This window comes from Clarias gariepinus, chromosome 11 (genome assembly GCF_024256425.1).
Source record: "Clarias gariepinus isolate MV-2021 ecotype Netherlands chromosome 11, CGAR_prim_01v2, whole genome shotgun sequence".
In the NCBI taxonomy this organism is placed as follows: Eukaryota; Metazoa; Chordata; class Actinopteri; order Siluriformes; family Clariidae; genus Clarias; species Clarias gariepinus.
In genome coordinates, this window is record NC_071110.1 from 1474434 (window position 1) to 1486160 (window position 11727).

At 40.2% G+C, this 11727-nt stretch overlaps 3 protein-coding genes across 3 annotated transcripts in view; all 3 read right to left on the reverse strand.

Annotated features, from left to right (window-relative positions):
* fam110b (family with sequence similarity 110 member B) overlaps positions 1 to 11727 on the reverse strand; it is a 170423-nt gene that overhangs the window by 44743 nt on the left and 113953 nt on the right. The gene's annotated exons all lie outside the window — the stretch shown is intronic.
* LOC128533223 (uncharacterized) lies at positions 45 to 4664 on the reverse strand. The gene is made up of 3 exons (XM_053507484.1): positions 4499 to 4664; positions 2526 to 2747; positions 45 to 717 (listed from the first exon to the last, which is right to left on the reverse strand). The coding sequence occupies exons 1-3, from the start codon at positions 4662 to 4664 to the stop codon at positions 293 to 295; spliced, it is 813 nt and encodes a 270-aa protein (XP_053363459.1). The 3' UTR covers positions 45 to 292.
* On the reverse strand, positions 7102 to 11700 carry selenof (selenoprotein F). The gene is made up of 5 exons (XM_053506787.1): positions 11550 to 11700; positions 9932 to 10099; positions 9584 to 9647; positions 8941 to 8990; positions 7102 to 7699 (listed from the first exon to the last, which is right to left on the reverse strand). Exons 1-5 carry the CDS (start codon positions 11595 to 11597, stop codon positions 7568 to 7570), a joined length of 462 nt encoding a protein of 153 aa, XP_053362762.1. The 5' UTR covers positions 11598 to 11700; the 3' UTR covers positions 7102 to 7567.

Genomic DNA, 11727 nt, shown 5'->3' on the forward strand with positions numbered 1-11727 from the left:
TTACTAATTTACAACCCTAATGTAACTGCTTGAGGCAAATCAGACTTTAAACATCAGTGCTGTTAAATCGAATCTAACCAGCAACTACTGGCCCCCCAAGAACTCCAATAAAATCAAATCGACAGCACGTTACTCTTTTCATTGTTCTTGTCTTTTCACGTTTACAACAAATTTTCTTTTTATGTTTGGGACAAGCCCTCGTCATGGTGGTGCTCGACCCCGAGCACGTACTTCTAGAGCTTTCTTAAACACTGCCTTTCCCCCGCTGGGGTTTTCGGCAGCACAGGAGCTCCTAGCTTTCCGCCTGTGCAGTTTTTTCCTCTTCCTCATCTGATATCTGCGGCCTTTCCTTCTTCATCTCGAAGCCCTGACATGCTGGAGACACCTCGCCGCCCGCTGACCCGAATCCCAGCTTAAAATCAGTCTTGAAAACGGAGTAATAAAGGCCGTATGAAATCTGGGCCTGTGTGTTTTTCTCTTTAAAAAGCGCATACATTTTTGCAATAGTCAAATCAGCAGGTAGAGACAGACGTCCAGTGGCGTCCTCCCAAACACGGCGAGACGCCCGGCGCTGGAACTGGGAGATATGCTGCCGAATGCTGTCTCGCTTCGCTTGGTTCTCCTCCACGTTCCTGGCTCCGCCCCGTAGCTCTGGTCTCGGGGCGCTGTGTGCTGCAAAGTACTGACACACTCGCGCCACTCTGTCCTTAGAGATACCTGTGAAGGAGAAATCATTTCAAATTATCTCTGTAAACTGATCATCATCATCATCATCATCATCATCATGAGTAACAGAACTGTTTCCTAAAGCCCTGGACATTTTTGTAGCCGTGTTTAATGCGAGTGTGTGCAGACGGATCCAAATTAAATACAATGCAGACGTTTAACAAAAGTTAAATAGTTGTTTTGAAATTTTCATGATAAAAAAAAAACGCATAAAAATCATGTACGAACTCGAGTCTGATTTAAATATTATAATGAGCTTTCATCACATGACTTTAATTTTAGTATGATGAATGTCCATGAAAAATGTGCATATTAAAAATATTTATTTTTTTATTTAAATGCACTTATTTTTGCGGGAGAATTTGTCATGTTATACATATTTAATGTTTATTTATATTTTAATAGATTTTTTTATTTTATGAAATAAGGAATTACGTGTTACTTTACATTAAATTACACACACACACACACACACACACCTATACTCAGCAAAAAAAGAACCGTCCTCTGACTTTCAACTGTTTTTACTTTCAGTAAACGTAATGTGTAAATATTTGTATGAACACTAAAAGAGTCAACACCATAAGACTTAAACTAAAAATGTTTCCCAATGTGTCCCTGAATGAAGGGAGGCTCAAAATCTAAAGTACCAGTCAGTATCTGGTGGCCACCAGCTGCTTGAAGTACTGCAGTGCATCTCCTCCTCATGGACTGCCTATTGCGGACAGTCTGAGCACTGATGGAGGGATTGTGTGTTCCTGGTGTGACTCGGGCAGTTGTTGTGGCCATCCTGTACCTGTCACGCAGGTGTGATATTCGGATGTACCCATCCTGTGCGGGTGTTGTTACACGTGGTCTTCCACCGCGAGGACGATCAGCCGTCCTTCCCGTCTCCCTGTAGCACCGTCTTAGGCGTCTCACGGTGCGGACGTGGCGATTTATCGCCCTAGCCACATCAGCAGTCCTCATGCCTCCCTACAGCATGCCTAATGCACGTTCACGCAGATGAGCAGGGACCCTGGGCATCTTTCTTTGGGTGTTTTTTACAGTCGGTAGACAAGTCTCTTTAGTGTCCTGCGTTTTTAGAACTGTGACCTTAAACGCCTACTTTCTGTAAGCTGTTAAGGTCTTAACGACCATTCCACAGGTGCATGTTAATTAATTGATTATGGTTAATTGAACCTGCAGGAAAACATTGTTTAAACCCTTTACAATGAAGATCTGTAAAGTTATTTGGATTTTTACAACATTATTGTTGAAATACACAGTCCTGAAAAAGGGACGTTTTTGCTGATATGTGTTTCTAATTTTACTTATCAGTTCAGGCTTTTTTGTCTGTTTTAATCTGTTAAATTATTTCTTACAATAATACAACAATTGAAAAAAATGATTGTTTTCTATTTTATTGTTGATATTGTTTTTAATGTTGTCTGGAGAGCACTTTGGTCAGCGGTTGTTGTTTTAAATGTGCTATAGAAATAAGGTTTGTATTGTAAAGATTTCTTACAGAAATTACAAATAAAAAAAGTCCTGGGCTATATTTTTACATTTTGATCTAAATTAAATGTGGACATATTTATGCAACGTCAAGCGAAGAATGAAAAAATATCAAAGAATCTGGGCCCATCTGTATAAACAGTTTATTTATTACACTGATTAATCATCATTTAAAGATTCGGCCACAGACTGTCGGTTATTATTATTATTATTATTTTTGTCATACTTTAAGGTAAGAGATGATCTGGAAACATCTTTATTCCTGATAAAACCCCTGAGTCTGAGCCGCTCTCTGGACTCACCCAGCACACTGATGAAAGACGCTTTGCAGACAGGAACCTTGTCCATGCTGCCTTTCCCCAGCAGGAAGTACGTGACTGAGAGAGTCCGGTCCTTCCGCGCGGCGCTGGGATCCACACGCGGCCTTTTCGGCTGTGAGATATTCATGAGCCTGAGGATGCTTTCGTCCTGTTTCTCCTTGTTTGTCGTCTTGTAGAAGAGGTTGAAGTTCTGCAGCAGATCCTCTGGATGGAGGAAGGAAGTCACGTTAGATCTCAACACTGCATAAGCGGCGTAGTTACGAGTAAAGTTATGAGTATTGTGCAAAAAAACAATCGCAGGCTGGTGAGTGAAACTGCTCGGTGGTGTTCATCCAGCAATTTCTAGCAAATCGAGCAAATTCATCTGTTTCATGTAGCAGATACAGTTGTTCCTCAGCGTACGGCCTTTTTACTTTAAGAAATGAAATTTTGTAAAAAAAAAAAAAAAAATTGGCCTCTGCATACGAAGCATTTTCGTCATACAAATAAACCGAACTGAACCGAATGATGACCAAGTCGAGTTTATGTCTGAAAGCCGTCAAAATTTACTTACATCAGTGAAAAGACAAGTGAAGCAAGATTACATGTTTTTTGTGTTTTTTTTGTTGTTTTTTTTGCATTTTGTGTAAGATTTAGTGAAGACGTATCACCACGGGTCCCAGGAACATTATTAAGGACGGTAGCAAGAAGAAAAGGGAGCCGCTTTTAATTTGATTTTTAAAGCAGCCGGTGATGAGAGGAATCATAAATTAAAGTAAAGTGAGGTTTAATGTCTATTTATTTAATATTTTCCTTCATTTACACGTCTTTTATAAATGTTTTAACAGTTTTTATATGCAGAAATATAGTTATAGTGTTGGAAATTTTTAATATTTTTGGGTGACTGGAACGGATTGTCTACATTTACATTATTTCCTATGAGACAAAGTGTTTCACAATACAAAATTTTACCTTAAGAACTCGCCCCCCGGGACAGATTGGGTACGTATACCCGCTGTATCGCAGGGGACCAGATGTTTTGAAAATGACACAAATAGTCATAAATTCTGCTGCTTCAGTATTTTTAGATTAAATTCAAATCAAATTCAAATTTTATTTGTCACATACACAGTACTATACTGTATACAGTGAAATGCTTAAACGTAAAATTGCGTGACCTTAAAAAAGATTATTAATAGGAAATAAATATGGAAAAAATAAGAAATAAAATATAGAAAAACTTTAACTAAGGAAAATATAGCTATAGAAGATTAAACAGAATATAAAAATATAAGAAAAAACTATCTGTAAGTACATAAAAAAATATTGTTCTGTACAAATTTAGAAAAATATAGAAAACGTTAGATCTGTGTGTCAGATGTTACTCTGGTGTACTGAAGTATAATGACTAACATTTCATAAGTGTTAAAGGATTTTATTGAGAATTACATTAAGTTTATGCAAAGAAAATATTTACAGTGTTGATCTTCTCAGTCAGAACCTCTACACTTCACCCTGACATGCTGTCAATCACCTTCTGTTCCACCCCCTGACTGATGGAGCAGCCCATTATTACATAATCAATGCCTGGAGATTAGCAGAATTTGTGTTTGTCCGCTTGAGGTTCGACCACAAGATTTCACTGGGATTAACGGTAAAGGAGTTTCTCAATGGGAATTTTCCTAAATTGCAGAGGTCTTGAAAAAGAAGATCAATTAATTAATATAATTGTTAATAAATATATACTGTATATATATATATATATATATACACACACACACACACACACACGCGCATATGCATGCATGTATATATAATGTGTATATAAGTACCGTATACACAGAATAGATATATTAATACATGTATAATGGAGTCCACATGCAAGGACACTACAGAATTTAACCCTTTAATTTCACCTCCAGACTGAGACTCCTGCATGCTTGTGTGTGTGTGTTTGTGTGTGTGTGTGTGTTGACCTTCAGACAGACTGGAGGCTCTACAGAACTGCTCTCCTGTGTGTGTGCAGGCGATCCGAGGCTCTTTTCCCCTGCCGTCATGTCTCCTCTGTCTCTTCTCTTCTCTCCCTTTAGATGGAGCGGATCGCTTTCTCTTCTCTGCTGTGAGGAGAGGCTGAGCACTCATGATGGAGGAGAGGAGGAGGAGGAGGGGGAGGAGGAGGAGGGGGAGGGGAAGGATGGGGAGGAGGAGGAGGGGGAGGGGGAGGGGGAGGAGGGGGAGGGGAAGGATGGGGAGGAGGAGGAGGGGGAGGGGGAGGGGGAGGAGGGGTCCGGCTGAGGTAAAGCAGCTGGTAGGGGGTTATAAAGGGGGCGTGGCTTTTACATACATTATGGATATGGAACTGAGGGAGGAAAAGGAGGGGGCGGTGGGGCGGAGGGGGGAGGGTCCTCATCTGTGTACGAAATTAAAAAAATAAATAAATAACACAACACACAATAGTTTACAGTATATTTTAGGATACAGAAGAAACATTTATTATAACTTTATATTTTAATATATAGAAAAAATATATCATTATTAAAGTAACAAGGAGTGTGTGTGTGTGTGTGTGTGTGTTTGTGTGTGTGTACACTTCTGGAACATAGGTTTTCACACTAGTTTTGTTCTTAACAAGAGGAGCATTATTGAGCTCAGGGTTGTTGAGGAAGCCAAAGTTAATCCCAGCACTGATGGTTCAGGGGGGTCGAGTTCACTCCGATACTCTCGTAATCAGTCTTGGGGGACGTTACTTTTTAAAGTAACTAATTACATTACAAAATTACTGTCAGTTACATTACAGCGTTACTTTCTGATAAAAGTAACTAGTTCAGTACTTTTCCACTGCAGAAAATGAAAACTCCTTTGTGATTCCTCATGCATGTTGTTTTAGTCAAGACCTTTATAATTATTCTACCATCATCACTCAGTGAAGTTTGGCCCATAATCTGTTACCTACTAATAACCCCTATCTCACCTACTAATACCCCTATCTCACTTACTAATACCCCCATCTCACCTACTAATACCCCTATCTCACCTACTAATACCCCTATCTCACCTACTAATACCCCATCTCACCTACTAATCCCCCTCTCTCACCTACTAATACCCCTATCTCACCTACTAATACCCCCATCTCACCTACTAATACCCCTCTCTCACCTACCAATACCCCCATCTCACCTAATACCCCCATCTCACCTACTAATACCCCTCTCTCACCTACCAATACCCCCATCTCACCTAATACCCCCATCTCACCTACTAATACCCCATCTCACCTACTAATAACCCCCATCTCACCTACTAATCCCCCTCTCTCACCTACCAATACCCCTATCTCACCTACTGATACCCCTATCTCACCTACTGATACCCCTATCTCACCTACTAATACCCCTCTCTCACCTACCAATACCCCTATCTCACCTACTAATACCCCATCTCACCTAATACCCCCATCTCACCTACTAATACCCCATCTCACCTACTAATAACCCCCATCTCACCTACTAATCCCCCTCTCTCACCTACCAATACCCCTATCTCACCTACTGATACCCCTATCTCACCTACTAATCCCCCTCTCTCACCTACTAATCCCCCCATCTCACCTACTAATACCCCCATCTCACCTACTAATACCCCTCTCTCACCTACCAATACCCCTCTCTCACCTACCAATACCCCTATCTCACCTACTAATACCCCATCTCACCTACTAATACACCATCTCACCTACTAATACCCCATCTCACCTACTAATACCCCTATCTCACCTACTAATACCCCCATCTCACCTACTAATACCCCTCTCTCACCTACCAATACCCCTATCTCACCTACTAATACCCCATCTCACCTAATACCCCATCTCACCTACTAATACCCCATCTCACCTACTAATAACCCCCATCTCACCTACTAATCCCCCTCTCTCACCTACCGATACCCCCATCTCACCTACTGATACCCCTATCTCACCTACCGATACCCCCATCTCACCTACTGATACCCCTATCTCACCTACTGATACCCCTATCTCACACTTACAGATTGAAAATGACTGCTGTCTGGCTCACAGATTACATAAATTGTCTGAATAACTGATTACATAAAAAAAAAAAAGTAACCAAATAATTGAGACCTTAAATGGCGACCCAACGCGTTATATTACATTAAAAAAGTAAGTATTTTAAGGCGTTACACCCAACACTGCTTGTAACACCGTGTCTTCATCAAGCTGGCTTTGTGGGTCTATTCTAAGGGAATCTGTTATGCAAACATTGTGCAGATATTATAGAATTGTCTGCTTCTAATATGGGTGGTAAGAGCTTGAGAAAGGACTTCACGTGTATGTGATGGTCAGGGGTGCACACATTTTTGGCTGTAGAAAAAATAACTAAGGAGATTTGGAATGAGTGGAACTGGAACTTTCACTGTCTACTGAACTGTACGTAGTTGAAACAACAATAAAATCTATAGTTTTTCTTCCCTGATGGTACAACCATATTCCAGGAACTAGAAAAACATTTAAGACTAAACTATGACAAAAGAGCTAAATAAGACACAAACATTAATATTGTATTGAAACAAATCTTTATTAAACAGGGATCAGTTTGAACACCAGGTGGAGTGCTTGCGTCTCTCTCTCCGTCTCTACACGCTGTGAGAACTGCACACACATCAGGCACTTACACACCACACACGGGTTTCCTGTGAGTCCTTCACTAACATGCAGCTCCACACGAGCGCCAGCGTTCGGTTAAAAAAACGACAAACACCACCGACCCAGCGTCGTCACGATCCTCTGCTCATACACAAATATACAGTACAAAATAAAAACACCACACCAATATTACAGATCAAACAGCTGGAGGTGGTCATGTGGGGTGAGCTGGGGTGAGCCCCCCCGTCTAAATGAATGATGTAATCAGGATTCAGTTTAAGACTGAAATCTAAACAAAGTGTTTGGATGACTAGAACATAAAAGAACTCGATGGTCCATGGTGTGGTGTTCGTAAACAGAAATGTTGGGACGAGAGGAGTTAAATGCGGTCGAGTTTTTCACTCAGGAACTCCTCCACGCTGTCTGTGTTCCACTTGAGGATGCTGAGTTCTTCAGCGATGTTCCCGTTATCGTCCAGCAGCTTCAGCACAGGATCAGAGCCTCGCACATACTGTGGAACACAAACCAGGCATGTTTTAGAAACTCGCCGTGTAGTCGAAGTACAGACAATCTAACCCGGGTCTGTAGTCTAGTTTTAAAGCTCCGTTCGCACTTTTACTATTTTTGCTACAGACAGCGAGTGACTAATCGTACTGAAGACGGCAGCTTAAGGTCCGCAGGGTAACGTGTCGCGGTGTCATGTGAGTTTAGAAGTTTAAATAGTGAGTAAACTTTAACACATGGGAGTCCAGAATCATTCCTCCTTTAAGAAGGCGATATAGGCTTAAATACTCCACATTTTAATGTTAAATGTGACATATATGGCAGAGATACATTTTCTTTATTTTATTTTATCAATTTGTTCCAAAAATTAAGTGAAAGCAGATTAAATCTAAACTATGTTATTAAACTATTAGAATAGTTAAATAAGATGAATCTTACTTTTATATAAAAATAAACAAACAAGATTTTTAAAATAAGTTAGTTCTGTCACATGTGCTATCGAAACACACCGTCGTTTCGGAAATGATGTCACACGTTCACAGACGTTCACATGACTGTGTCACATGACATTACATTAGATGTCACTTAGGGACTTCGAGTTTAAACAGGTTAGTGAGACCAGTGTCGCTGTGGGTTCTTATGGACTATGATTTATTTATTTTCTGTAATTTTAGTTAAAAGGTCGCGAGGGTTAAAACCAGAATCAACTGTAAGATGGTAAACGTCATGATTAATCATTCAAACTCAAGAGTTTGTGTTACATCAGAACGCAACGATGCACGGCATTAGTTATCGCAGGGACGTGTAGACCCTCAGAGCGCCCCCTAGAGCTGACTGTATGTAAACACTGATATTCATGGCCTCACTGCAACAGACTGTCGTCTGGCTCTGTGCCTTTAAGGAGTACTGGTATATTTCACCAACATTACGGTGTAGTTAATGATGTCAGAGTGTGTCAGAGACCTGGTGTTGGAAATAATTTTTAAAAAATGCAAAAAACAAAAAACAACAAAAAGCAGGAAATAGAAACAGGGACAAATGGTTCTTATTCGTTTAATGGATCAGTACGGGCTGATTATCAGAATCTCTAATCGAGGTCTAACCGGGTTCTCCAGGCTTTACGGCGGTGCGAGTCGTCCATACGCGTGAGGTTTAGAACCCAGGGACCGTTACAGACCCGCCCTCCTCTGCTCACGGATCAGAACAGAGACAAGACGAGAAAAGCACAACTGATCAGAGAGACTTTACCTTAATCTGAAGGCCCTTGAACATCTTCGGCTTGTCGCTCCTGACGAAGGCTGAAAAGAGAAAAAGAAAATTACACCACATTCCAGCCTAGACCGCGTCTTGCTCCTGAAAATCATCTCCTGTTTCCGTGCCTCTTATTACATTTATAATTACCGCCACTAACAGCGTCATGTGTAAAGTGTGAGATTTTTTTTTCTCTATTCTGTTTAGAATCTTCTGGTGCTTTTAGACCAAGTTTTATCAGGTGATTTTCTTTATATAAAGATTATATATATATATATAAACAGATTTTTTTTTCATGAAGGAACTCCTTTAACAGAGACGAGTGTGTGCGTATGTTTTTCCAGCAGGAGGTGCAAGTCGAGTCAGAAGCGCTGTCGACTCAAAGCATTATTGATCTGAAAGTGATGAAGTGGGTGGAGCTTACAGGATGTCTAGTTATACAAGTGTTAAAAAAATAAATAAATACATCAACAAAAAAACTTAATCATTTCAGATCAAGTGTGTCACTTGAGCTGCTTCATGGCAGCAAAAATAATAATTATGATTTATTTTTATCAGCACTGAGATCATGATTATTTAACAAGTTCTCACTGACTCTGGAACACGTTACAGTGTGGGTCACACTCGCTCTAAAGCTCACCTTGGACTTGAGGGAACCTCCCCAATTTTCATCCACAGACCTCAAGGATGGCTCCGGGGTAGAGCTGAACACACACACACACACACACAGAGTATAAGATCATCATCACAACCAAATAAAGGTTCTAGACAGGGGAAGTGAAGAGAGAAGGGTGATTGAGAAGAGATGGAGATAAAGAGAAAGAGAGGATGGAGGAGTCAGAGAGAGAAAAAGACATGTGACAGATGGATATAGAGAAAAAAAAGAGAGAGGGAGAAAGAGGTGATGGAGAAGAGAGAAAGAGATTGGACAAGAAGAGAAGAAAATTGGTGGTGGTGGTAAGGGGTGGGGGGGGGGGGGGGGTCGTACCTTCCGAGACTCGAACTGCGCCTCCTCCTGACAGCACTGCCTGCAGAAAGGGTCGAGCTGTGTGAGGCTGAACTGACCCAGCAGATCACATGAGCTGCACAGCAGGTTACTGGAGAAGCCGAGCTCCCTGCACGCCTCAGACGATAGCTCCGCCCCTAATGCCGCTACCTGCAACACACACGGCACGGCACGGCTTTGAGTCACGCCACCACTGGACGCCACTACACAAATATACTCATTTACTGTGGACTCACTGCCCCTCTTACACCTTACACTCTGGCGCACTCACTCTCCACATAGTCTCAAATCTCATAGATTTCAAATCTCATTTTATCATTTAATTATCCATAACATTTACATCATTTACACACACACACACACAACACCTCAAACTATACAATTATCAACCACATTTAATAACTGAAGAAAACTTTAGAGAAAATAAACAAACAGTTTAACGTAGATTCTGTGTTATATGACTATAAAATAGTTTTTGTCTGTACATCGGTCGGAACTCACTCATTCAATTATATCTTTATGTTTCATACAACAGCAGACCAGAAACCAAACAGAAAAATTTGTATGTATGTCTCTCTAGACAGATTTTCTCAGAGAATCACACAAAACTGTCTGTCTAGACTTTACTGAATCTCCTGCAGTCCTTAGATCTCTGCCTGAAGTTTAATCTGCACCATCAGTGAATCTAAATGTGGAGTAAAAGTGATGTTATGAACAGTTATGTGTGGGATTTAATAATCTACTTTAAAATAATCTACTAATGCGCTACTGTCTCAATGTAAACAAACACCTGCACCAATAGATATTAATTAGAAAAGATAAAGTGAATATTTTTACTGGGATTAGTTCATATTTTCACTTTGGCTGAAATAACAGCGCTGAAGTGGTATAAGTGAATTTTAACACGCTGGAGTGGTTTTAAGACAAAACTTCATCTTTATCCTTTGATCTACTTTTTCCATTTCTAATCTGTGATTCAGTCTCCGATTACCGAACAGGGAGTGTATTTGTCTGAGCACCAAAGAAGGACAACTTAGTGTAAACAAGGCGTAAGATACTCAACCTTACAGAATGGGATTTCTTTGTATTAATAAGTTAGACAGAGAGTTCTGCTGTACAGAGAGACACACAGACATGTACGTGGGCTTCAACCTCAAATAATAATAATAATATTAATAATAATAATAATAAAATCACTGATTACATTAAAGTTTAGCAGATTATTATTAGATTCAAACTTTTCACCGTTTCTAAAAACTCTAACTGGTTTTTATATAATTTCACCCAGTGACGTCACACAGGAGCCGGAACTTAGATTTAAATAAAAAATTTTATATAACAAGATCTTGTACTAAATTATTACTATTTATAATTATATTTCGGTAAAGCATGTATAATTATACAATATTCACAGTGAAACATTTCGACCAATTTGAATAAGCCACGTCACGAGCGCTGTAGCTAGCCGCATTTAGCATATTAGCACATCTTTACTTCACGTTTTTATAAACTTCTTCGCATTCAATAATTCAACGTCATGCTCTCACAAGTCACCTCATATACCAATGATTTCTTTAACCTTAATCTTAAAACAACTTACCGACTGAAGCAGCGGCAGCAGCCAGAGTAAATACACCTCCGCCGCCATTGCTTTCCGCTTCACAGCAACCCGGAAGTTAGGACGCGGTTTTTTTCAACCGGAAGCGATTAGATCTTGACTGGGAAGTGAAAGCAAAAAACGACGACGGAAAAGTATTATTGAAAAAAATATGCAAACT

Bases quoted from the DNA above. Each gene is read 5' to 3' on its own strand.
- LOC128533223 (XM_053507484.1), bottom strand. From the start codon at position 4,664: ATGAGTGCTCAGCCTCTCCTCACAGCAGAGAAGAGAAAGCGATCCGCT. The intron at 2,748-4,498 runs GTCAACACACAC...TCCTCCATCCAG, and splicing joins AGCCTCCAGTCTGTCTGAAG to AGGATCTGCTGCAGAACTTC. The intron at 718-2,525 runs GTGAGTCCAGAG...TCTCCTTCACAG, and splicing joins GTCTTTCATCAGTGTGCTGG to GTATCTCTAAGGACAGAGTG.